Source organism: Pocillopora damicornis, chromosome 13 (genome assembly GCF_964200805.1).
Source record: "Pocillopora damicornis chromosome 13, jaPocDami1.2, whole genome shotgun sequence".
NCBI classification, from domain to species: Eukaryota; Metazoa; Cnidaria; class Anthozoa; order Scleractinia; family Pocilloporidae; genus Pocillopora; species Pocillopora damicornis.
The window spans coordinates 4443248-4469754 of record NC_142682.1 but is presented as its reverse complement, the minus strand read 5'-3'; the positions used below and the strand labels follow the sequence as shown (position 1 = coordinate 4469754).

The window sequence follows — 26507 nt, the reverse complement described above, 5'->3', positions numbered from 1 at the left end:
TTCAACTTTGAGATGCCAGAAATTCAAGAAGCCTGAAGTTTTGATTCATATGAATAAAAGGCGCAAGTTTTTTAAATAAAGCGTCAGGGGGGGGGGGGGGTATAACACGAAAGTTTGGTTTTATGGATAAATAACAGTATCTGGGCAACTACCCACCTACTCCTCCCCTAACCCAACATAACCCTAACTTGTTATCGGTTGACTGTTGTTGAGTTAGGGGAGGGTAGGTGGGCAGTTGCCCAGATACTGATATTGATCCGGTTTTATCAACTGAAACGAGTTAAGCTAGCGCTGACGAAGGGTGAACGGTGGCATCGTCAGCATTAGAAACTCTTTGGGGTGGCCAATTTACATTATCGGCTCAGTTGATAAAACCAAGTTATTAGGAGGTTTTTTCAGGATTTAATTTCTGTGAGGACCGACAAGTGTGTTACGTATTTACCACGCTATCAAATTTTCAAAATTGCATCTTCATTTCCTTTCAACGATTTTCTTATTTAATTTTACCGTAGTCATAATATTTCATCTTGTTTTCAGATGTAACTTTGCTCTCATGCTGCTTGCGGAGTTAGTTCTTGATCAAGCTTCTGTTGATTGGGAAGAACATCTGCCTCTCATGTTGCATGTCATTTTTCTTGGTGAGTCTTGGCGATTTTACAGAACCACAATGTACGTTGTCATTTTCCAGATGGCAAGTTTACCGATCGAACTTATCCGTATTGGTTAACTCTTTACACCCTAGCATCTGTATGTATCTTCTTCATACTTTCTTCTTTACATTTCCTAAGGAGGTAACAAGAAGAATTTGTTTAATAATCAAGAGCTTCTTTAGATGGTGATCATTTCCTTTACTCTCATGACCTTAAGGTGTGATTCAGTAGTGATATTGTAAGGAGAAGTTAGATGCCAGTCACTCTGAAGGGATGAAGGGTTAACCATGTTACATCAGTTCTAAAAGGGAGAAACTTGAAACTTTTGCTCTCCATTTCATCACGTTTGACAAACAGTGAATGAAAATTAGAACATTTATCTCCTAAAAGGTAATTGAATTCTTTGCCATAAATATCATGTTACAGTAGGTCTCAAACTCTCATATCTAGCAAACCGTCGAGCGAAATGGAAATTTAAGCCTTTTCAGTTCAAGTCTATCACTTGTAATCTGTTTTAATCTCCTAACCTTCATCGTTTTTCCATCTTGGTTGTTATTGCTTCTTTCGAGAGTTACATTTGCTGAACCAATGTTTTTTGACCTTAAGAACATTTGTTTTTCTAAAGCTTTGGATCACGGCAAGGCCTTGGTTTACGAACACAGCAAGAGATTGTTGGTCAATCTCATTATAGTTCTGGTGTGTCGGGGCGACCACGTCTCTTTGGCACAATCGCTCTTCAACTTCATCACCGTGTCTGAACAAGGTCTTGGTAAACATGGCCTGTTGAAGTCTTCGTGGACGCTGGATGTTGGTAATTTTGTTGGTGTGCCTGGTCCTGGTGCGGGCGCTGGGACTGGTGCGGAGTGCGACAGGCAAGGTGGTTCTTCGGTGCAGAGTAATGCAGCTAGTGCAGGCACTAGCCTCTCTGAGTGAGTTTCGTATAATTACCGTTTTGGAGCTGTGGGCTCTTAAAATCCGGATACTCTACCACCCCTACCGTGCTTTTTAGGCCCTCTTGTAAAATGGCGGCCGGGGATAAGCCGCAAAATGTTAAAGTACACTGTCAATCTTCTAATACAGTCGACATTATTTATTAGGAATAATAAAGTTTGGTTTAAACTTTGCTGATTTCAAAGTTTTCAGTCAGACGCAAGGGTCAGGATGTGAATTGTGGTCCCTTTTTTGCTTTATAAAGGTTAACCTACTCTACATATCCAATAACTGCTATTTAATTTTTACAACACCATTCATAAGTCTTGAGTCGGTACTTGTCGCTTTGTAATGAGAGTTTTTTGAACAATTTGGCCGCTGTTTCAATATAGGTCTGCTGCTGGCGGTAGCTCTCTGAATATAGCATTACCTCCGGAGGAAAACAGTGCCAACAGACTTGTGGAACAGATCCAAGAACTCATTGAATTTCTTGCAAACAGGTGAAGAAAGCTCTATACCGCAACTGTATCTTACTTCTCACGGAGCTTCGTGCAATTTCCTTTAAAAGAATCCGTGCAACCCTATTTGAGAATTGGTCGTTCTCAGATTTAACCTTCTTTGTTACTCTCTCCTTACACAAGATTTCACGGACGTTTCTCATCCTAGCATTTTGTGGGTCTGGTTCTCTTTACCCTTTTGGTAGAATATTTATTTGCGAAATCGGATTTTTCTGGGGTTCGATTCCTTGTTGAGGACTGATCAGCTTTCTTCTTTATCCCACGCTGATAACAAGTGTTCCATGAACATATTTTTTGTAAACCCAAATTAACTCCCTCACAAAGAACATGGCACTTACCAAGTTATTTACTCATTTCCTTCTATTCTTGTAGTGACTGTAAGCCTCTCTGGGCCTTTGAAGAGATCACGCCTCGTTCATACAAAATCAAAAGCGCCGAACAGCTGGAATTGTTCGTTGCATCAGTTGTGCAAATTTTCCAAGCATCTGATTCGGGCAGCAAAGTGCAAGAAGCCATGGCTAAGGTGGCTCTTCAATGGGCCACCTCGTGCTCATCAAGGCACTATGCTGGCAGGTCCTTCCAAGTGTTCCGTGCTCTGAAGGTTCCTCTCTCCTGGTCCATGCTCTCTGATGTCCTCTCCAGGCTGGTAGAGTCTGTTGGTGATAGCAGTGAAGATGTTCAGGTGAGTGGATTTGATTGTTTTGGGTTGGGTGGTGTCTTATGAATACAGCAGGAGCCCATTACTTCTGAAGCTTATTCCGGTTGACATAGCTTTTCGAACAGTTCCCCGGTACCGATTTCATTTTCCTGGGTGGAAAATGGGACTGTGAGAGTTTTGTGTCTCGGTAAAAAACAATACACAACACAACGCAACGCAACACAACGTAACGTAAAACAATGCAACGTAAGGCAACGTAACCTAACGTTCGTAGTTCAACATAACAACGTGACTCAGCGCAAAAACAGTAGAATAAAGGGCGTAAGTTTCTAACGGAACTGTGGTGCTGTGTCGGTGAGGGGTATCACTCGATAATATGGTAAATTGGCCATCGTAAAGAGTTTCTAAAGCTGATGACTCGAGCGTTAGCTCTTCGTCAGAGCGAACACCTGAAAAGTCTGCCTTTGAAAATCTTTACGGTGGCCAATTTACATTATCGTGCAATGATGACATTAGGCATAGTCAAAGTTACCGTTCTCTTTTCTCTACCTATCTAGGGCTATGTCATGGAGATCCTTTTGACCCTTGAGACAGCATCTGATTGGGCCATGACAGACCACCCAAACAGAAGTGGTTTGGAGCAGGGGCTTGGGTTCCACTTTGAAGACGAAAAGGAAGATAGCATCGATGAATACAATCTTCATATCATAAGTGCAAGCGTCGGTTCAATCAGTCCGCTGACCAGGATGAGACATGGCGGGCACATACGTTCCCTGAGTAGTGGTTGTGAATTCAAGAGACATTCGTCCTTGTTCAGTCAGTTTGGACGCCTCAACGGCAACAGAGATGACCCTAACCTCATCCGAACAAGAAGGTGAGAACAATCTTACTAGCTTCCTCGTATTCTCCCAAAATGTGCGCTAACTACGTGCTTAGTAAGTGTTTAGTACGCCGGTAGACCGAGAGAAGAGACGATGTTTTGCTTCCGTGAGATGGTTAGTTAAAAAAAAAAAGTTATGAGTGCTTCACGCTTTGTCGGTTCCATTTGCCGCCACTCTGATATCTATATATTTTTTTGTATTCCTGCCCGTGTTTGATTTAGTGTTAGTGTGCAATGCCTTAAGACACCGTCAGAGGCCATCAATCCACAGAGCCAGGCAGACATGGTTACACGTGTGTTTTGGATCGCTGTCTCTTTACTGGAGTCAGATTATGAACACGAATTCCTAATGGCTATTCATTTACTTAACAAGGTCAGTCTATTAGAAAAGAGAGGCAATGCACGTACTACTTAGCTTTCAGCACTGCTTGTCCAAAACTCAACGGAATATGTTTTAGAAATTGACTCGTCCAGCCAAACGATTCTGATTAATGAAACGAGTTTTGTTAATGTACTAGTTTGGCAGGCTGGACAGCCCCCTTCTCCTCCCCCCTTCCCCCTCCCCTCCCCCCCCTCGCTTATGTTGCAAGACTTTTATCATTGATTAGACGTGAGGGATGTTATTCAACTATTTTCGCGAGAAGAATGTTGGTTTTGATGAAGCGAAGTGTCTCATTAGTTTTGTGCAAGACATTTCGTAGAGGAGTGAAGGCAAAGGTTTTCAGAGGTTTTCTTTAAAACTCAATGGCGTATGAAAATTAGTGCATGAATTCCTTTACATTACATTCTCTTTGTTTGTGTTTCTATAGGTGCTATCGATTTTGGACTTAAGTCTTCACGATTCTCGTGACAAACTCGACAAAGTTCTGCACAGACTCAAGTGGAACGATTTTCCAGGACTGCAAGCACTGCTGCTGAAGGTAACTTGTACTAATAACAATCTCGTAGCGATTGGAGTTTTCAGTAAATAATATTTTGAGGATATCCCTGATACACGTACTTGTATGAAATACTTCTATGATAAGAAGGATGCTATTCTATGCAAAATAGCCAACTTTCATTTCTCCTTTCCATTCCATTGTTTTAACGTAATTTTTACATTATGAAGAGGAAGAATGAAACCAGGGGTGACAAATAGTCCTCTTTTAAAAAGAAAAATAACTTCAGTGTGATCGACATATCCCAGCTAAGGCCTTGATTGTCTGTTCCTTTATTTACTTTTAAGAAGGTAAGGTATTGAATTGCTTATTTCTTATTGCGTGACTTTCATTTCAGGGTCTAACCAATGCAGCCACTTCTGAACCTTCTCTTCATCTGCTGGCCAAACTGACTGTTTTCTCAAACGTGGGTCTCGTGGATCCGTCCCAAGCTGCTGGTGAGATAAACTTGTTTTATAAGTGAGAAGATATTATATTGATCATGTCTTCTTTTCTAATAGAGACAAGGTGAAACTTGTAGGGTCGTTCCGTGTGTTAGGCTAACCTTCACTTTTGTTTCTTGACAGGTTTTGCCCTTAACATGTTGGCTTTGTTACCACACATGTTGGAACATTTTGATGATCCTGATGAATTTAGCAAGACATGTGCTCAAAATATAGTACAGGTAAAATGATTTTGAGAATGCTCTTTTTCATGTTTGGCTTTTGTATATCCTGTTGTTCTTTCTATTGTGTGAACCTAGGGCTATGAAAACTATCCTAAAACATTCACGGCAAAAGATTTAACGCAGTAAAAGTTTTAAGCGTTCAGTTCATTGTATTGACAACGTGTGAAAGGGGGCCGCTGGAAAAGCGAAGGTCGTCTATATTTCCGCCAGTAACTTAGGTCTTTGTACAAGAAAATTAAACTGTCAGTCAACTAAGTCCAAAAGAAGTTACCAATGAAGTGTTATCAGGCGTAACTACATCATGAGACAAATAAGAATGTCTCATTAGTATTGTGCATTTCATAAAGATAAATAACCACTATCTTTTGGAGAGGAAGCTTCATCGCTCATCAGAGATGTTGATCTTTCAGGTGTGCGGTAATTCGGGCAATCTCGCCCATTTAGGAAAACTGTTCGAGATGTACATAGGGAAATCTTACCATAGACCACGATCCACATGGCTGGATGCAGTTTATAGATACATCAACGATTCCTATGGACACCTCACTCGGTCTCACGTCACCTTTCTATTAGAGGTTGGTATATATATTTTGAGCGATGGCTTAAGCAAAATCAGTCAGTGTTGTGTGTTGCCCCATGTAAAGTCTCCTGAAATCAGTGTCAAATTTCAAAACATGCTGTCTTTTTTTCAACAATACTTTTACAAATTCATACCGTCATTCGTGTGCTGTTTCTCACCAGGTCCTAGAGCGTGGTCCCCCAGCTTACAATCAAGTTGTGTTGGGCATGTTGTGTTCAGTGATGCGACTAGCGGACTTCTCATCTACATCCATGAGTCACTTTCAGAATGATGCACTCAAGACAATAGCCAAGTATCTGAAGGTGAATATCCTTGATGATGGAAAAAGACTGATATGACAAATTAACAGCAACAATGTCTTGTCACGGTTTTATTATGATGTAAAGAGTGAAATACCTTGAAAATTTAGAGAGCTGCTTTCAACTTATGTAATTATTTTTTCGGCAATCACAATCGTCTCCTTTTCATTGTAGGGTAACTTCTGGAAAGAGTCTCTGGACATTCTTAAGATGGCAGTTTCCCACTCCTCCCACCTCGATACACCTCCTCCACGTCCCGCCAGCTCGGTGTGGACGGCATACGACAGCTCCTGGTCAACGGAGGCCATGATGATCAAAAAAGACCTCCCGGGGAGGACTCTGGACTTCACATTTGACCTGTCTGCCACACCAGTCATAGGGAGGCGCAGTACTCCAGAACCCCAAGTGGACTCTGGTAAGGAGAACAAGCTCATTTCGCCAGTGGCCACAGTCGATATGTCTGTATGGAGAAAGCCGCATCTTTCTCAGGTTAGTTGCTGCTTTTTGTCTACTTGGTCCAAGGTACTGTTAAAATAGCACTTTTTGTGAAGTGAGTTTTTTTAATCTTCGTAATAATGAACTACTTATGAGGTTGTCATGTTATGCTGCTGGAAAATGTTTTAAGACGAATACTTAATTATAAATTGTGAGACACCCACTTTTGTTTCCAGGATCCTCTCTCTCGAGAGGATAGAAATGGAGCCCGGAAAAAAGTTTTTGTGCAGTTACGCGCCTTGAAAACAGCTTTTGAGTGAGTGACTATTTTTTGTTGTTGTGTCTTAAATCATTGTAGCGGCGTACACGTGAACGGCTCGTGAACGTGCTGACGACTTGTGGTCACACAGTAGGATTAAAGCAAAGCCCTTCAGTTGTATTCAGCTCGAGCAGTGATCTTGCTGTGGAAAAACAAGGTGCTGGTCAACAGCCGTCGTCTGAGGAGGCATCTTTAGCGGAAGGTCTGACTAATGAAACAGCCAAGGACGAACTAGAACCTCAACAAGTAAGTGATTAGTGATTGCACTGGTAAGAAATGATACAATCAGTTTAAGAGCCAAAAGGGCTCACGCTCGGCCTCAGTAGCATGAAGCGAGAACAAGTTCTTATAGTCCACCTTGAAGGGACGTTAATCCTTTGGAGTAAGTTGCAGCACTCCGTTTCATTCCTCGACAGTTCGCCGGTATTCATACTCTGGGATAGAGAAAGGCACTGTGAGGAGAAAATGTCTTGCTGTACCAAACAACTCTGTGACTTGTTCCTAGATTGGACTTGGGCTTCTCGAACGGAAGTAGAGTGCGCTAACCATCAGACCATTACGTTTCCTTCTGGTTATATTGATGATTTGTTTTTTGTTTGTTTGTTTTTTTGAAGTTAAATATTTAATTTGTTACAAGTTGTTGGTGTGAGTATTTGGTTATCAAAAAGAAACAATAGTAAAGTGGGGAAGATTTGATGAAACGTTTGGGAGTAGAAACTAATTTTGATATAAAAACTTAGTATATACGTAAGTTCCCATCCTTACTAGTGGACGAGTATGCTGTTGCAAAGGTGAATGATTGAGGATTTGCCGTTAACATGGTTCCCATGTCCGTGTTTATTTTCAGATAAGCGTTCTGACGAATTTCGACTTCCTGTACGACGACGAGGCCGAAGACGTTATGTGGGGCCCTGATTACGAGGATCGTCGTTTGTCATATTGCAGCATGGACACAGGAAGTTTGGATCGAGACTTGAAGTCCAATTTACAGACGCTAGAGTGTCTATCGGGTAGTGAGCAGGATCTCACCCCTCACGACTCCTCTGATGATGAGGACGAGGTACTTTGTGGGGATGGGATAGGCACATTGTATGCGTTGAAACATTTACATTGCAGAGCTACTAAGAGAAAAATGGACAACATTTTGGCTCTTTGTTTTTGCTTGTGTTGTGTTTTGTTTACTTTCCTTTTTTCCTATGAACTCAAGAGAGGACATGGTTTAAATTCTCAAATTTTAAGTGAACATTGCTCTTGTTTTACGACAGATGAGAAAATTAAAATTTTTCATGTTTCTGTAAAAATTTCATCACATCGGTTGGATTAGCGTCTGGTTGGATAACCCTATGTGATTACGAATTGGAAGGTATAAATTTTCTCTATAAGTTAATTTCATTTCTCGCTTATTTCAGTCTCAATTTTGGAGGTCTCTTACTTCCCAACAAGCCCGGAATAAGAGCGCCAGCTCGTCTGAAATACCAGATTTGCATTTAATCTGGATACCTACACACGAGTCTTAAATGACTCAGTTGTTAAAATAAAACAGTGTCAAGGTGCAAGTTCGTATCCATTTGCTCATAATCGATCTTTTCTTTGTTTTTTTTTTCTTTTTAGTTGAGTCGCTCGATAGTCAGTAGTACGCTGACCGCAGTAACCGACAACTCGACAGTCATAGAAGGTTCGTCCGAGTCATCTTCTAATGTGACTGTCGTTGTCATAGACAGCGATTCCAAGACTCCTGAACCTGGAACACACAGCCGCAGTCCATCTGTAGAGAGGTAAATACAACGTGCTAATGTAGGAGCTGTACCGCTGTTCTAAGATTGGTATTCATTATCTGCACACTTTCCTCTTTACATTTCCTTTGGGACTGACATGGAGAATTTGTTTTGGAGAATTAGATGCTCACTAAATTGGTGATCATTTCCTTTACTCTCATGACGTTTACATTTGATTCAAGGGTGATACTGTGAGGAGAAATAAGAATTTAGTCCCTCTTTGAGGTGTAAGGGTTAAAGAGCTTATGTATTATTTGGCGTGGATGCCCGCAGTCAATAAGGGTTACAGCCGATCAGTGATAATAGGGACCTTAAGCAGTCAGAACGGCAACGCCTTCAGTTAAAAAATGAATTTCTGACTTTAATTAGAATTTCAAAAAAATGGCTGAATGCGTTCACCGTCTCATACGGCGCCACACCTCAACTTCAGCATAACGTATAAAAGAAGCGTTGAGTTCCAAATGGAAATTAAAATAATTTGCCGTCGCGTTGCAGACGACGCGATTTGTGGTGATGTCACGTTGTTGTTTTGCATGGGACGGCTAAGAAATGCACAAAATTTTCAAACGCACGTGCTGAGCTATTGTTCTGTCAATTAAATCTATTGTTTTTCCATGTCCTCGTTGCCGTCGCCGTCGTGGTTTGCTTAAGGTCCCTAATACGGACCAATGACCGCATGAGCAAACAACAACTGATGGGCGGAATAAAATGAAAACGATTAATAGAGTTTATCTCTTCGTGAAGAAAGCTCCTTCAAAATGTTCCGTCTAATTTGAGGTTCTCTGGTTCTAAAAAAGAATCATTAAAAAATTGTATCCTGTGACATTTTTCTCTAGAAGAATTATGTTATTCCTGTTTCTCTGTAGTTCGGATTCGTTACCTGGCGCTTCAGAAACCAGCTATTCTTACAAACTGTTTGCTGTGACTGAGATCACGTGGGACTCGCGTGAAGAACCTGAGAAGTTGTGGACATCGCACGTGGGCTCTATAGTAAAAGACAATCTAGGAGTGACCGCTGTCAACACTTTCTCCATGTTCTGTTGCTTGTACAAGAGCACCCGCAGAAAATTCTACAGTTTAACACGAGAGTGCTGCAATTATCTGGTAGAGGACAAGTTTCGAGATGTGACCCATCACTTTTCAAACTGTTTAGAGTTCCTAGAGTCGCGAGGAGACTGTCCCTTTGTTTTCATTGATACAGAGACCTTGAATCGAACAAAGTTACTGGAGAGGCATAAGTTCGCTGTGTTGGAACTGCATTCGCATTTTTCTAGCTACATGCAAAAGAGCGAACGCACGCTAGAGTGTCTTGATGATGTGAAACTGGCGGTGAAGCGTTCATCTGTGGGCTCGCATCATGAGGAGCCTGAAACTCGCCTGTCTCCAGACCCGGACAGTCAGGAAGTGAGGCAGGTGCAGCTGTGTCGCTACTTGTACAAGACTCATTTTCAGTTTTTACTCTTCTGTAGCACATACGCCCGGCTACTGGAATCGCTGGTACAGGCTGCGCGACAGGCTGAGGTAGGTTCCATAACCGACAACTGTTGATAAAAGTTTATAACTGATTATTAATAGAGGTGTTGAAATAAAGATATCAAACACACGCATGATACTCGATTGCGTGGTCAAATACTCTACCAAATTGCACTAACAATATCGTAGAGTTCAGGAAATATGCTGCAAAAAGAGTTTTCTTCTTTCCGTTATTGTTGCTGTTTTTCCTTGTTCCCTTTTTCCGTTTTTTTTTTCCCTCTCTTCTTTTCATTTACCCTCTGTAAATGCTTTCTGTCTCCAGGTAAACGATCTAACTCAGGAGGTAACCGAAATTCGCCGAGAGGTATCCTCGGTTCTCGAACACCCTCTGACGGAAGACACCACATTTGTCAAGAACTACTTGAATACTGAACCCTTGACAAGAGACTCCGCTGTGCAGGTTCTTGTAGAAAAGCTTTGCAGCAGAGACCTTGATCGTTCCATCCATCTTCTGCGAGCGTTTAGGGAGAAGTTTGGAGGAGAAGTGTTTGGTATTTCGGACGAGGACAACTTGGACAGTTTGGTGTCATTCTATTGCAAACACGTGGCAGAGAAAAATGTGGGGTCCCTGGTCATGTCAGGTCCGATCCAGAACTTTGCAGCGTTGTGCAGAAATCTAATGGAAGTGAATGTTGCCATTCTTGCTGCCGTTGAGGATCTGAACATTTAATGACACGCGCAATTCAGATAATCCAATCAACTTTTAGAGTAACCAGTGCTCAAGATCAACAAGAAATCCCTCGAGTTTCCAGCGGTGATGTAACAAGCGACAACCGTTAGGTTAAGGGACCCTTTTTCCCTCGATTTTTTTTTTCTCGATGAGCTTAAAGATTTAAATTCTCGTTTAGTTTTTAATCCATACATAATAGAGAAGTTAATTTACGGTTTGGTTTCCTTTACGCTTTGTTGTCTGATTCGGTTAAGTTTAAAGGAAATGATATACGTTGGAAAAAGTTATGAAAAAAGTGATAAAAAACTGAAAAAAACTGGAAAAAAACTGAAAAAAAAGAAAAATTGCTAATGATATAGTTAAGTAGGGTGACTGGATATAGTTCAAGAGGCATTTTTTAAAATTAATTTCGTGAATTTAGCAAACATACAACCATTATGTTTCTGGAGCAAAGGCTAGGTCACTCTGGAGGAAGTTTCAATGTACTCATTTTTTTTTCTCTTTTTTTTTTCGATGACTGTTTTGATATTTTGATTGTATATTGATAGGGCTCGGTCACTGAAGTTATTTGGGAAGGTCAGGTTTGAATTAAATTTTGTTTCCCAGTAGGTTTAGTTGTGTACTTCGACGTTGAAACAGCTAATATCCATTAAAAGGTGCCAAAAACTTAGTAAGCAGTGAGTTTCTAAATCGATGTTGAATTTGTCCTTATCTTTATAAGGTTTGTCTAGAATTTTTATCGCGAGAATCTGGTTTTAAATTTATTGTGCACCACTTTCTAGAATTTGTTCTAATTTAGCCGTAGCGTTTCTTAAAGGTCAATTTTTTAGCCTTAAATATGGCTGGAAAATACTCGCTTTTGATTAGTTCCAAGTAGAAAATATATTTAAATTATTTTATAGTCTTTATTTTATTAGAGCGAGTTTGAGATCTTTGAGGAAAATAAAGTGGAAGTATAATGATACAAAAGCTGTATAGAAAATTGTGTGTTTAATCGAAATAACCTTCATGAGAAGAAAGTGACTTTGTGAGGTTCGAATAGTCGCTTTTTCGAAGAAAACACCGAATCAAGAGACCGTTTTTAAGGCTTGTAACAAAAGTGAACTGTTGTTAAATCCTTTTGACACTGCCAAACTAATTTTCGGACTTTTCTAAAATCTTGCACATTAATGGCAGTTAGCTTTTAAATCTAACTCAATTTATGACTTGTACTATTCCAGATGTTACGTAATAAAGTACGTTCCCAAGGCTTCTCAATGGAGATTGAATTTGCTCAATTATTTCAGACAACGTTAAAAGCCCTTTACTGATGATTGATCAAAAGAGTAAAGACTTCGAAGCTGGAGTATCCAAAATAAAAATATATCTGAAGTTTCATTTAGTATCCAATTGGAGGATAAGTTTCACAGCAGTTTATTTTTCTGAGACCATAGAGAAAAGACGAATATAGCTGACAACAGCTGCCCGGATTGCCAAGCTGTTATTTTTGAAGCTGCGCTGGATTGTCTTTGGACATTTATTTTGCAAGGAGCAGCTGTATGCAGCTAAGTTTAAACAATCTAGGTCAACAAAAAAGAAAAATATTTCAGGTTATCCAAATAATCTTGGAGCCGCAACCCAGTGACCCTTTGGCGAACATGCAGCACTTTTTGGCTATGGCTTATAAAAGGTATAATCACTTATTTCCTGAACTGCATGAATGTTCAGTCGGGTGGACCTAATAGAACAGAACTGAAAGAAACCGTACATGGACACAAACGGAATCCTGTAATGCCATCTGTTTACAGAAGTTGTTAGTCCCGTGTTAGTGGTATCAAACAGGATGTAAATTTGGAAGTCTTCAGACTTATTTATGAGTAAAAAGAAAATCATTATTTAGCCTCTCAAACAAAATGTCTTTCTTTGAGCACTGGCAATTCGCAGTCTGTACAGATGGTTCTGGTATTTTTTTTTTCTTTTCAATGCAGTTCGAAATATTCCGCTGTCTGAAATAGCTTGACGCTGGACATGTTGGATCCTGTTGTCTGTCTTTTGCGTAAGAGTTACCTGAATGAACATAGTTTCAGGAGAATACCACAGATGCGCGACGGAACATCTTAGTTGAGTTACTCAATGATACGGACAGTGTCAAGTGTCACCAGTTTGTTTATCCATGTTGTCAGCATTGACTTGCCTTTGCTCATCCAATGTTAGAACATCTGAGAAACCTGCACTGCAAGACAAACGAGAGAAGGTGCAGCAAACAACAGTTTGTCGCGATGCTGCAGGTGAGTAAACTGTATAGTAAATATAACCTGGTGTCTTTCTCATCCCATTCCAATACTTCATATTTCAAGGTATCAGTATGAAGTGGCTGAGTGTTTTTGCGCTGTTTCTGGCGTTAGTTGCGGCTGAGAACCCCGAAGGTAGGCTTATCTGCATCTGCTGTGTTGAGCTCGCTTACATTTTGACCAGGACAAATGTATCTTTATTCGTCTTCTTGCGGAATCACACTAAGTTTCGGTTCCATCGCAACTTTGCTGATTGTATAAAAGGAAAAGAAGAACAGTATTTTTTTTTCACATTTTTATATCCTTAAAATTTAGATATAGACCAAAAACCTTTGATCATTGTATAAACAGTCAGCAAAATATGAGCTCGTGTATCTCTTTTTTCTTTTTTTTTTTTTTTTGCGGCTTGGCAATTTAACTATTTCCACCCTGAGGGATTATTTGTTAGATAAAAATGAAAAACACTGTAAAATTCAAACAATTTCATAGAGGGAATTAACAGGAGGAAATCGGAAAGTGGGACTCAGCTCAGGTTTTTTCTTTAGTGACACCACATTATCGACACAAGTTTAAGTATCTTTCCTCAAAAGTTATCGCTCAAAAAAATAACGGTCGAAGTTTCATGTGTAATACAACTGCAAAAAAGCAAGGAAAAATTTTAAAAATGGATTTTGAGACTGGAGGTATTTCAAGGTAATATTACTGGTCTTGGTTGTCCAGTTTTTTGGGTTATTTTTTTAAGAAAACAGCCTGCGGTACACATGTTTCATCGGTATTTATCTCTCCACCGTAGAAAATGTTGGTGTTCAAGATCCGGACCTTTTTGAGGGAGACATGATTCTCACACCCGAGCAGCGTATGGCAGCCGAGAAGGGACTGGATGTGGACAATCTTTCTGGTAGAGCTTCGATCAAAAGCAAACTGTGGCCCAATGGTGTCATGTATTATGAGATCGACTCCAGTCTCTGTAAGTATTTGGATCTCGATTTGTTTTTTAAAATTTGAAAAATAAAAAGAAAAAAAACATCTACACACTAAAACAGTGGAGAGCGTCTAAGGTGCGTTCTGATTGGCTACTCAATCTCAAAATATCCTTTTATTGCTGTTCACTCCCGAGTAACTCGTGCGGGATTTGCGCGCAAAATATTAAATAATCGTTGCAAGAATTATTGAGTAAATTTATCATTTTTATCCTATATTATCTCACTGTTTTAGTTTATGCCAAAATGACTGTTCACCTCGGTGTAGGTGATTAGTGGTGGATAGTTACCTCGCTGCTTTTTGTCACAGCTCGGTAAACATTCACCACTGACCTGTTTCGCTTCAGAAAATAGTCGTCAAATATTGCCATTGCACAAGAAGCGAATAATACTTTGCGGCGAGGGAGTGGAGGGGGAGGGTAACATGCATTTACGTAGATGGAGCACCTAAGAACAATTCTCGTTCAGGGCACGATTTAAAGCTAAAAAAAGGTTGTTATATTTGGAGGCACGAAATGGCGTCTTCCTTTACTTTCCTGGGATCTAATTCATTCATCAAATGAATTTACCCTTGAATTAAATGGTAGCTTTGTGACAGAGACTGGTTTGGTATAGTTGAAAAGAAAAAAGCACCACTAGACACCTCCCCTTAGGAAAAACATACCGGCCCCACTTTTCGAATGTTCGCAGTTTTCATTTCGTCCAACGTGTCTCACTCCCCCTTTATTTTTTTAATATTTTTTTTCAAAGCGGGAAATTCTCAAGCCATGGCAGCTATCAGGGCAGGGATGCAGGAATGGACAAGCAAAACATGTATCCGGTTCAAGAGAGGAGCAGGATCATCTTATGCGTACTTCAAAAAGGGCGGCGGGTACGGAATTGTGTTGATCTATTATTCATTTTCGCTTAAGCTTTGACATATCAGACATGAGAAGATTCACAAACAAGGAAAAAATAGCTTTGTCATAGTTAAATTAGCGCAGCATAGGAGAAACAAAGTGGCTATCGTACACAAATCGATTCACTGCAACGTCCTCGCGTTGGTTTTGTCAGGGGACCGCGCACGAGATCGCCTTGTGATTTATGTATACCATATAAGGCAGCTTTAGACTCGGCGTCGCAAGAAAACTAGTTGTGAAAGTTTTAGTTTGTACGAAATTTATGTACAAAGTTTACTTGAAACGCCTTAGTCTAATTAAGGTTTTGTAAAATGTTTCCTTGATCAATTTTTCAGATGCTCATCATACGTGGGAAAAAATGGTGGTCGTCAAGATATAACTCTGGCCAGCGGGTGCTGGACAAGAGGAATTGTTGCTCATGAGATTGGTTGGTGTAATAACGTTTTGATATCAAGCATAATGAAAGCAAAATGTTATTTATTATTTTGATCAAACTCAATACCCATTGTGCTATTTATCAACGGACTTTATGGTACGTACGTTATGATTGATCGCTAATCACTGTTTGACCCGCTAAATTCAAAAGCTTGTTTGAATTAAGATCTTCTCCTCTGTTCAAATATAGAGAATTAATAAAAATCTTTCCAACTTCGTTTTCTCGATTCGCATTGTAAGCTACGGAAACCCGTTTTACGCTTCTCAGATTGACGGCCCACCTGATTCGCTGACGGCCCTTAGGCCATAATTCCGAACGATAAAAGCTCGGTCTGTAAATACAGTACGCGGACCTCGAACTCAGTTTGTAGAAGCTATTTAGAATGGCTGATCTATTAGAGAAATTGAGGGTAGGTCCCCAACCATCATCACTCAACATTCTTTTTTATGAAACTCAGTCGGCTCGACATTATGTTACTGCGCACATTAACGTTTATCTCTCTTTATAAGCTATGCACCTAGTTCAGGGAATGAGATTCTAAATTAACAGTAATTCATTCTGAAGCGCAGCATCACTTAAGAGGGCTCTAAGAGTTCAAAGAATGCAGCTGGCTATGCAGCTAGCGAAAATTAGCACAGATTCTTAGGATTCGAACTTTTTCCTGTCTTGCAGGTCACGCTTTGGGATTTTTCCACGAACAATCTCGCCCTGACAGGGATAACTACGTCACAATAATGTGGGACAACATCATTGAAGGTTAGTAACACATAAATAATTCAACATAACTTAAAGACCTCAATAATGATAACAATGATGATGAAGATGACGATGATGACATCATATCATTACAATGATAATAATGTTGAAGTGATAAAAATTATGCGTCGATCAATTTAAGGCTTCAGTATTTCCCTCCACCCTCTCTTCCACCCCGCCTGCGCAAAATAAGGAGCCCAATACTGGCTAAATTCTTCGAATTAATCAATGTTTAATGATGATGATGATGATCGCACTAAAACAACTCAATGCTCTCTTCTTGCTTAACTTAATATTTCTTTTTATAGTTATTCATTTCTGTCAGTTGTTTTCTTATAATTCCATGCATGTCTTGTAGCGAACAAGTTTAATTTTCAAAAGTATGGCCTTGGAACCATCGATTCCTTGGGTACTGGGTATGACTATGGGAGCGTGATGCATTACCAGAGCACAGCCTTCACAAAGAACGGAAAACCTACAATCGTGTCCAAGAGGCCAGGGGTATGTATAGCAGTGATTTGCTAAAAGGCTTTTTTGAAATATCACTTACTTGAGCAAATTAGTGAAACAGGCATTCAGATGTCACGATGTTTACATACAGACCTGAGAATTGCCCAGATCGCCAACGGTCTACTTTGCTCAGGGAGTGCGTGTGCATCTCTCCGGCTAATGGAACTGGCTATGGATTGACTCTCCGCAGAAAGTAATTTTTTTCTCTTTCACTCCACTGTGAGGAATGTCAAACTTCTTACTCAAACGCCAGTGTGTTCTTTGTACCGCAACTTCTGAGACGTAGCGTATTGTTATATTTTCAGATCACACTTGGTCAGCGTCGGGGATTGAGCTCGATAGACGCAAGGCAAATGGACCTCCTCTACAAGAAGGAGTGTCAAGGAGGTGGAGGTGGGGGAGGAGGAGGTGGAGGGGGTGGAGGCGGTGGTGGAGGTGAATAACTTCTCTTGTCATCCATCAAAATATTTTTCCCAGCACGCTATTGGTCTAAACGCTCCACGTGATCTGATTTTTCCCATCTCATACCTTCAGAAAAGTTGGCATACGCGCACAGGTTTTTAAAGCGTCAAGGAACGTGCTATGCCTTGGCTAAAATTAAGGAATATCCGTTGATAATATACCTGTAATTTGCCTTCTATTCAAACACCACTTCTAATACAAGGAAATTTTCATTGTTAGATAGAAACAGTGCTTTTCTATTGTTGCGAAGTAAGAGCAGCAGCCAACTTGTTAATTTCGAATGTTTGTAATGAGAGTAGAATTCAATAGATAATATCGCCAACAGAACGTTTAGTCTGTACTCAGACTTTCATAGGCGATATCGAACGAGCAATAAGGCGGCCTGTAGAAGTAGGGATTTTTTTAGCTCCTCTTCGGAGCGTGGTCACTCAGACTTTTCATCAAAACCCATGTTAGGATGGTATTGGACTTTTTATGATAGTGAAGTGTATGGGTGAGATTATCGGCCTAACATAAATTATTTTCATATGTTTATTATTATTATTATTATTATTATTATTATTATTATTATTATTTCAGGAGGTGGTTGCAAAGACTCTTACCACGCGCCTTGTCAAAAATTTTATTGCCATTACCAACAGTGGGCAAAGAAGAACTGTCGAAAAACGTGTAACATGTGTTGATGAAGGTTAAAGTTTTCATTATGATTAACTGTCTATCAGATTTGAGTTCGAATTTCATGTGCTGCACGAACCTATGAGATGTCATTGGCTAATGCGGGAGCGTTAATGAATTATATAAAAATTCTGATTGGTAGAGAGAATTCAGTCAGTACACAATAGCATGTGAAATTGACATGATAAGCCAATATCTGCTGCAGATATTGCATTTATCATGTCTAGTTCTACGTTTGGTTAGAGTAAAAATCCCTTGTATATTGTGCTTAACCGCTAGCTAACTCAGAGAGGAGCGTACGTTTTATTTTGCGCATTGTTTCAAAAAGTGTATAATAAAACCATTATTGAATCCAGTTTTTGCATGATATCATGTTTTCTCAAAGTCAGTCCTCGATTCTGATCATTCATGATATCATGCTCAATGTCATCCAACAATTGCTTAATGTCAGCTGAACTGATCGAAATCTAAATTTTTATTATTGTTTGCTCTTGCAGGTCCGCTCAAGGGCATTACAGCTTTTACGTAGTCTGACACAAAGGGAAATAAACATATGTGAAAAACTGAACCTGACTTTAAATTATAATTTGAATCATTTGATACTGCCTTTTAAGGTCTATTTGACACGCAGAGCTTCTGCACTAAAGAAGGCGAAATACCTCAAAGTAGCAGGTTATCTAACGCCAGGCCTGATAACAGGGATCGAATCTTGCTCGGTCGATGACTATGCAAGCAAAGTAGATCTTATACAGGGCTATGAAGATACAAAAAGGAACTTGAGAGTAGCCATGCAATATTAAAAAATAATGGCTAGGTTTGAAATCTGAAAAAAACAAAAAGTTGTTTTGCATTTTTCTAAAAAGTGAAGGAAATTTTTAACGTTTTCCCCGTCGATTCCATTTGGATTCGATTTTTTTAATCATATTGTCAGTAACTCCCCATTTCGTTCTCAGTTCTCACTGTAAGTCATCAACTAGAAAAGCCTACGATTCCCTTAAGAAATGCCTCTGTATCTTTTTTATAAACTTGAAAAGGCAACTTTATCTTTATCGTTAGGCTTAACCTTTGCCCTAATCGAGACAAAATAGGCGGCATCTCGAGAGGGTGACAACACTGCTATTTACGCATTTTATGGTGTGATGATTAGATCCCTTTGTGCACAAATTCAAGGTTTTAGTCCAGTATTTCTAGTACTAGCGCGGAGCATTTTTAGATTACTTTTGCGTCGAGAGGACGCAAGAAATTTCAACCACTTTCAAGTGCAAAAAATTATATATTTATTTGTGTTTTCAGGGTAAAACGCTATTTACAAATGTATTTGGAATAGGTTAGAAGGGCCTTAAATGCATCTTTCATTCCCAATTGGATCAAAATAAGTTTATCCCATTGAAATGCCCTCTTTGCTACTCTTTCCTTGGCACGAACGATATAAAAGCACATCCTATTAAGATCACCGCTAGCTAATCCAAATGAAAAGAAATAAAAAGAGAGAAAATCTTTGATGAGATCAAATCGGTTCAAAAAGAGTTATTTTGTGATTCCCCCCAGTGTTGAGTCCCTTGCAGGTAAATGATATCGAGAGTATTTCTTCCATGCAGCCGCCTTCGAAATTTCTGCTTTTTTACTTACATAGGAACTTATTAATAAATTGGTTCAATAGAAGGATTGAAATTCGTGCTTGCTATCACCAAAATGGGTAAGTATACAAGTTTGTTTGAGTTTTCAGCACATGTGCAGAAAAATTGAACCACGGATGACACTATTCTAAAGGTTTCTTTGCAACCTGGCCGCATACCTGTGAAGTAATTAAGTTCTGCTTCTCTTTCAGGCAACCTCTCTCGGTTAAAGATCTCTTCAACCCCGAGAAACCTCATAAAAGGCATTTTCACTCAAATTGAGGTGTTTTTTTTTTCTTCAATAACAGATACAGCAGCTGCTTGTGAACCGCGTGTCATGGTTTTGTTCTTGAAGCCAGATCACTGAATTGTTTTGTAAAATGATGTTGCCCATTTGGATTTTTTTTTTAAATTTGAGCATCTTTTTTAAGTTTAGGTTTCTTATTAGAAAAGAAAAATATGGTATGCGGTAAATCTTTAAAATAACGTTTTGATGACGTTTTAAAAGTGGACTTCATCTTTTTGATTAGCGGATAAACATTACGTTTGCGGAAACGACAAACAGAGAAAAAATGGACTTTATTTTGCCAACTTATTTTATAATTCCTAATTGGAGGCTGTTAATAATTCAGTTGAATCCCTTGTTTCACAGCAGATGCAAATGTCTTCATTTTAAAATCCATTTTTTGATGTTTGAAGGGAATATCACCCTTCATTTCCAGTATAAGATCATTTGCAACAGCCCAAATTATTACACCAACTCCTAAGATCACTTAAATTTCGATTTTAAAACAATTAAAATAATTCAAATACAGAGCAGGAGTAAGGGTAGAAAAAAAAAAAAAGAAAGGTACATTATCCACATTTTTAAATCAGTCTTTAGGTTCAAATTCCCTAGGAAAATTTTTGTTTGAAAAATGATCTCATTTTTTAACATTGGTTATTTCTTGTAAAACGTATAATCAAGTAAAACTGATCGATCTCATGAGAAACTATTTCCTTTATCCGGCATCTAAGACCAAGGTTGATGACTTGCTTGCCTCCACGTCTCTCAACAGATGACGAAAAGCTGTAAATATTGGAATAAAACGAAAGAAACGACAACTGAGAGCTGAAGTCAAAGAAAACCTTTTATCAATCAAACAGCAATTAAAAAGAAAAAGTTTTTCGGCTTTTAGAACTACAATTTACAATTTTCAGGTGCTTATGTTTTAAAACTACTGTATTCTGTAACGATGTTGTCATGGATGGATGAAAACGAAATTAAAAATAAGCTGACTAGCAATTGATCAATTGATCCAAGCCTTCACAATACTGCTTCTGCCAAAAATACATATGATAAAAGGAAAATTAAACAATTGAAAATAAGATCAAATCAAAGTTAATTTCTAATCATTTCAATTTCTAGACCTATTTTTGATGAAAAGGTAATAAATTGTCAAGGTGACCCGTGTGCTCCCTAGCGATCTTTTCGAAGCAAACAGCTTCACCTGGGAGTTTCTCTTTTAACTTAACTCTTCTTACACTCGCGCTCTAGTGCTGTAGTTTCCAAAAGTAGACACCCCAATTTCTTATCATGAACCATGCGGCTAAAGGAGAGAAAATTCCTCTGTTAAACTTTTTTTTTCCTCTCTTCTCTGACACTTGGTAGCCCATTTTGTATATTGAATATATTGAAACATTATTTTAGGAGGTACAGCAATATAGAAAAAAGGTCATTTTATGTTGTGATAGCAAGGTAAAGTTCACATAACTTTTATCGCTTTTGCGTTGCCTTCTGAAGCTGATACAGGTTCTTGTAGACCAATCTCGCATTCCTGCACGTATCGCATTCTTGGCTTTGCTCTGTCGAGCTTGAGATATAAATTAATGTCGCAAAGGGTTAAGACATTTATTTTCTCTACCCTCGGAGCGTAAGATTTCCTTAATAGGTCAGAACTTTATGAGTTCAAGGAAATATCATGTAATGAGCTAATATAGCACAAAAAAAGATGATTTTTTTAAAACTCTTTTATTCCTGCAACGATTACTGTACATTGCTTTCGGGCGCCATTCCCGTGAAAAGGATATTCGGACTGTAAGTAGCCAATCAGAGCGCGCCTTCATTAATCAGTATCATCATTTGCATTCGGCAAACAACAACAAATAACAAAAAAATGTATTTTACAAAGAAAAAATGAAACAACCCCACCCCACTTTAAGGAACTTCACTTGATCCTCAACAAAGCCCTGCTTACCTTCGGGGTTGTCTGCCAACGCTACTCCGCACAGAATAAGAACGTATAACCGGGTCATTATGCCTTCCTTAAAAAGTCCGGTGAAGGAGTCTAAACAGGTTGAAATTTATTGATCCCTTCACGCCCGCTGGTCAGCCGATACTCCATATGTTTAACGCATTTTGAGTACCGTTTATTAGAATTTGGTTTAGCATGGGATCATTGAAGAAGTTGAGCAATCGCAAATGCTACAGATGAAAAAAAAAATTAAAAAAAAAAAAAGGGAAAGGCGTCAAGTTAGTTGGCAGGATCACCTGCTCAGCTGATACTCCATGTGTTTAACGCATTTTGAGTGCGGTTATTAGAGTTTGATTTAGAATGGGATCATTTAACCAAACAAAAACGTTGCTGACAAAAAATAAAGAGGCGCCATGTCAGTGGTTTTCGCTCCAGAAACTCTTCTTATACTGGTACAGAATTTCTCAAAAAACTTAAGTCATAGGAAATGATGTTTGCCACTCTTTATGCCCATCAGCGAAAGAGTTGACATGAAACTACCTTAGCAGTTAAAAATATTCTTTTGGACAGAGTTTTCCCAAATTCCAACCCACTGCATTTTCGGCAATAAATTTCGTATGAAACAAAGTTTGAGAGAAGGCTATTCAGTTGGGTATTTCGATTTATTAATGTTTATCAATCATAACTAAAGCAGGGGCGTATGATATCAATCGATAAGTGCGTGCGCATCTCCAGCCTAAAAAGAGCTTGGAGTCTTTAAAGGGGGCCTTTCTTCTTTTCATAATTGTTCATTGAGGTCAAGTAAATCTAAGCAGAGGCGTATGTTATCAACTGCGTTACCACGCCAATAAAAAGAAGTTGTTTTTCCATTGAATAAAAAGTGCTCATAACAGGTGAATCGACACAAATTCATATAAATTCTAGCTACTTTGGCGAAACTTCATTGGCTCGGCTGATGCCAGAGATGGGAATTATGAAGTTACTCTTCGTTCTCGTTTTTTTTGGAGTCGTTCTCTGCAAAGAGTCCAAAGGTAATTTTAAAATTATTAGTAACACATTTTAGATTAAATTTCTAGATAGAAAATTTCGCGGAATATTTACGATTTTTTCCTAACTTATGAAACTATACGTGTCAAGGTGATTTGCGTTCGTGAATTGTTCACTTCTTATTCCTAAATGTACTCACAGAAAGAGACTCGAGAAATTAAATGTGGAAAAGGTGCTTTATTTTTTTTTTTTGCACCCCAAATAAGCCTTAAAGGCTCCTAGGCGACACTCCGTTAAAAATCGTTTTTGAAACAATTCGCTTAAACTAACAAGATTTGGACATGGGAATACGATTTATCATAGTTTATTTGCAACTAGGTTCTCAAGAACTCGTTGATTATAGGAAAGCTAGACTAAAGGTAACACTGAAATTTCGTTTTCAGCGAAGCTTCTTGAAGATCCGAAACTCTTCGAAGGAGACATTATCCGTACAAGAAACCAACGTAACTCTGCTTTGGGCAGAGGTGCATCTACAACCGGAAGATGGCCGGGTGCTACGATGGTATATGCCATTGATCGTTCTCTGTGTAAGTGCTTATATGTAACATTTATGGTTATTTGTGCCTTTTGACAGGGTGCATGATAGCAAAGTGAAATGTCTACAGCTGATTTATAGAAACTAGTGAGAAAGCTTTTATTCTTATCTTTGCTCTCAGTTTTGCGCGTGGTGTGAATTGGTAAACTTTCAGGTTAAGATTAAATAGGAGCATTTATCTGTGATCACTCGTGATTGTTTTTTTTTTGTTTTTTACTTCTTTTGAACTTTTTCGGGCCCTTAGCTATCAATGAAAACTAATCTTTTTACTTTAATCGGGGTTAAAGCTGTCCATGCTCGCGCAAGGAATGCCATACGGGCTGGAATGCGTCAATGGAGTAGTAGAACCTGCGTCCGCTTCAGGCTACGAAGAGGGAACGAAAGGGCTTTCGCGTACTTTATACGTGGTTCAGGGTAAGAACAATTATTTTAGTCTTTGCTAAGTGTAAGTGTTCAGAAATGCTTTGCTTGTGGTATCAAAATTATAATCTCTCTTATATTGTGGCTGTGGCTCACATTAACAGAGATAGATAATGTGCACTTAAACCAACTCATTGATGACCAAAACGCACCTTATTAGTTTCCTCCTTACTGCCACCTCTTACTCGTCCAAATGCTCTTTACAAAGGTCGGAGGAGACTAGCAATATATCTAAGAAAAGTCGGAGAATGGGAGAAGTCTTTCCTAATGCACGCTTTTTGCGCCGGTGGAAGGGGGCAGACCTTTTAAGAACTTGAAGCTCTAAACGGGGGCCTCTTTGAAGTGTTTATTACATATACATTCTTCGGATGAGCTTTGCTGCTCTAAGAAAACAAATTGATCATTGTCAAGGTCTTTTGAGTGATTAGGTCTGGATAGCAGCAGATATGTCACGAGTTTAAGAAAATAACCGACACTTTTTATAAACATATTTCGACAGTTCTTCCGTCATCTTCAGTTATGATTCATGCAAAGTACAAAGTTGACTTTAAAGTGTGTAGTAAAATGTTGATTGGACAAAACAAACACTAGTAACAAAACAATGTATGCATTTACAAAAAAAGGTTTTCAATGAACATGATAAAGTTGATGATTAAGTGTAGGTTGCTCCCATTGAATTTGGATAGCTTCTTTGATTTAAAGTTGGAAAGTTGTGGAAGCGTGATGATTTCGACACTATAGGGAAAAGGAACCCTCAAATCTAGTCAGTGTGCTGCAAGAATTCACATGCACAGGAAGTAAATTTCAAGTTGCTATGGGTCTGCATAAGAGTGAGAGTCTTGATTCTGTTAATGCTGCTGTTGTTATTCGTTTTGAGATGTTCATCATTTGTGGGAAGAATTGGCAGGCGTCAAGACATCAACCTAGCTTCTGGTTGCTGGACCACGGGAATAGTGGCTCATGAAATTGGTGGGTACTATGTGGCTCTAGGAGGAAACAATCATGTTCCAAGGACTCATTTGCGAAATAAACTTGCACCAAAATGACTTTTATGGACTTAAGCATAGCTAAGACTAATTTTTTGGCAAAAATAAATTTTAAAAAGCAGTGGTCACCGTTTTGTTTTGAAGCAGTCCATTACTTAATTTGTTCAAATTGCTTCATTGCTTTTATTACTGTGGCTATGAACCATTGTGCTCAGGTTGTCTGTTGAAATTGTGCTTTCCCTTTTTTTAAAGGAGAGAATTAGCAAACAATATTTATAATCTATCGCAAAGAAAAAAAACAAAGAGAACGACAAAAAGGAAGGGATGGGAAGAAGCAAAAACTCGTTATATTCGTTAGCTCGCTCAGTCATTAAGATTCTTCATGGACATGATTCATGGGAGAACATGTCTACAACAGAACTTTTTTAAAGCTTTTGTGGGGAATGTTCTTGTATTTACGAGGAAGTAAAACACAAGATTAAGATTATGCGCTGACCTAATGGTGTCCTCATAGCTAAACACAAGTGGTAGCCTGTACACAATAAGTAATTTCTATAAGTGAAATTCTAACTAACCCTTCCACCCTCAGGGCACGCTTTGGGTTTTTGGCACGAGCAATCTCGCCCTGACAGGGATAGATACGTCCGAATACTGTGGCAGAACATCCAAGCTGGTAAGTGGGCATACTCCGGAATTAAAAGTTGGGGAAATTAGCCTAAAGTACTCTGCGGTCGATAGAACGCAGATTTACATAAGGCCAGGGTTTTTTAGGGTTTCTATTAAGAATTACGGCGACTCGATCGACAGAAATTTTCAGCAGTATAACGAAAGTTCTTCACACGACCCTTAGTTTGAAACATTGGTCTGAGTGAATCTTTATCCCCGAAGGGTGACAATCTTTAAGATAGACTGAATAAAACACTGGCACGTTGAGGTTCCTTTTTGGCATTTCGGTAATATTCGTAACCTTGTCAGGAAGTTACCATAACAATGAATTAGTTATAACTGTATGGATTAATTTAAAAATAAAAAAAAGTTCAAAACAAAACATAAGCGTATACTTTACTGTCAAATAGAAAACACAAACTATAATAGGCCTTACTAAGTTAAAGTCTTCAAAGTATTTCGACGCGTGTTTTTAGGAAAAGAAATTAAAAATAGTTTTAAACATACCTGCTTTATTCTCTACAACCAATGATCAAACTTATAGGAAGGCAGCATAACTTCAATAAGAGAAGTAAATCTGAAGTCAACTCTCTTGGGGTTCGTTACGACTACAGAAGCGTGATGCATTATAGTCCTACGGCTTTCTCCAAGAACGGACAGCCAACGATTGTACCCAGACGAAGAGGGGTACGTTATCATAGTTACATTCTTACACTTAACGTATGAAAATTTAGATGTCCATTGAAGAATGGAAAGCTTTCTGATAAAAATAATAAAGCTCAGAGGGAACGAGATTCATTGCAAAGCTAGTTTACGTAAATTGTGCAGAAACTGAAAGTATTTTTGAATAACTCATCTTGGCTTTTTGTGGTCACATATTAGGTGGTAATTGGCCCTCTAAATCGTATCACTGGTTTGGACAGACTTCAGATGTTCCGCATGTACTGCAGAAGGGGCTGAAGGTGAGAGAGCAAATATGCCTTTCACGCAAAAATTTCAAAAACACAGAGTAGAAAATAAAAGGCAGGAGCTGAAATGCGTCCAGAAATCGCAGATCAATTCTATTTATATTATTTTAGCGATGTAGGAGCTGACCCTTCATGATAGATTTTGATATTTGATTTTACTTTTTGCAGGATCTCGGAACTTTTAATAAACCAGTG

At 38.9% G+C, this 26507-nt stretch overlaps 3 protein-coding genes across 4 annotated transcripts in view; all 3 read left to right on the top strand.

The window, feature by feature from the left end:
• LOC113667394 (protein furry homolog-like) overlaps window positions 1-12109 on the top strand; it is a 34146-nt gene extending 22037 nt beyond the window's left edge. For both annotated transcript variants that reach the window (XM_089192509.1, XM_089192510.1), the window contains exons 45-61: window positions 538-638; window positions 1276-1579; window positions 1973-2080; window positions 2471-2780; window positions 3314-3630; window positions 3859-4009; window positions 4446-4556; window positions 4912-5011; window positions 5141-5238; window positions 5652-5816; window positions 5983-6123; window positions 6295-6609; window positions 6914-7120; window positions 7722-7934; window positions 8486-8649; window positions 9516-10170; window positions 10445-12109. In XM_089192509.1, coding sequence (XP_089048635.1) covers window positions 538-638; window positions 1276-1579; window positions 1973-2080; window positions 2471-2780; window positions 3314-3630; window positions 3859-4009; window positions 4446-4556; window positions 4912-5011; window positions 5141-5238; window positions 5652-5816; window positions 5983-6123; window positions 6295-6609; window positions 6914-7120; window positions 7722-7934; window positions 8486-8649; window positions 9516-10170; window positions 10445-10852 — 3868 coding nt within the window. In that variant the 3' untranslated portion in view covers window positions 10853-12109. The remainder of the gene's footprint in view (window positions 1-537; window positions 639-1275; window positions 1580-1972; window positions 2081-2470; window positions 2781-3313; window positions 3631-3858; window positions 4010-4445; window positions 4557-4911; window positions 5012-5140; window positions 5239-5651; window positions 5817-5982; window positions 6124-6294; window positions 6610-6913; window positions 7121-7721; window positions 7935-8485; window positions 8650-9515; window positions 10171-10444) is intronic.
• Window positions 12110-13151: 1042 nt separating this feature from the next.
• LOC113667393 (zinc metalloproteinase nas-15-like) lies at window positions 13152-21281 on the top strand. Its single transcript, XM_089192465.1, has 9 exons — window positions 13152-13257; window positions 13916-14089; window positions 14853-14973; window positions 15337-15428; window positions 16110-16193; window positions 16552-16694; window positions 17009-17138; window positions 17664-17853; window positions 18338-21281. The coding sequence occupies exons 1-8, from the start codon at window positions 13197-13199 to the stop codon at window positions 17846-17848; spliced, it is 990 nt and encodes a 329-aa protein (XP_089048591.1). The 5' UTR covers window positions 13152-13196; the 3' UTR covers window positions 17849-17853; window positions 18338-21281.
• A 1321-nt stretch (window positions 21282-22602) lies between these two features.
• LOC113667413 (zinc metalloproteinase nas-15-like) overlaps window positions 22603-26507 on the top strand; it is a 3956-nt gene continuing 51 nt past the window's right edge. Inside the window, exons 1-8 of the mRNA XM_089192135.1 lie at window positions 22603-22721; window positions 23121-23264; window positions 23560-23686; window positions 24570-24661; window positions 25268-25351; window positions 25889-26031; window positions 26227-26306; window positions 26481-26507. The exon at window positions 26481-26507 is cut by the window's right edge and continues 51 nt beyond it. Coding sequence (XP_089048261.1) covers window positions 22646-22721; window positions 23121-23264; window positions 23560-23686; window positions 24570-24661; window positions 25268-25351; window positions 25889-26031; window positions 26227-26304 — 744 coding nt within the window. The 5' untranslated portion in view covers window positions 22603-22645 and the 3' untranslated portion in view covers window positions 26305-26306; window positions 26481-26507. The remainder of the gene's footprint in view (window positions 22722-23120; window positions 23265-23559; window positions 23687-24569; window positions 24662-25267; window positions 25352-25888; window positions 26032-26226; window positions 26307-26480) is intronic.

Bases quoted from the DNA above. Each gene is read 5' to 3' on its own strand.
- LOC113667393 (XM_089192465.1), top strand. From the start codon at position 13,197: ATGAAGTGGCTGAGTGTTTTTGCGCTGTTTCTGGCGTTAGTTGCGGCT. The intron at 16,695-17,008 runs GTATGTATAGCA...TTATATTTTCAG, and splicing joins TCGTGTCCAAGAGGCCAGGG to ATCACACTTGGTCAGCGTCG. The intron at 17,139-17,663 runs GTGAATAACTTC...TGTATGGGTGAG, and splicing joins GGGTGGAGGCGGTGGTGGAG to ATTATCGGCCTAACATAAAT.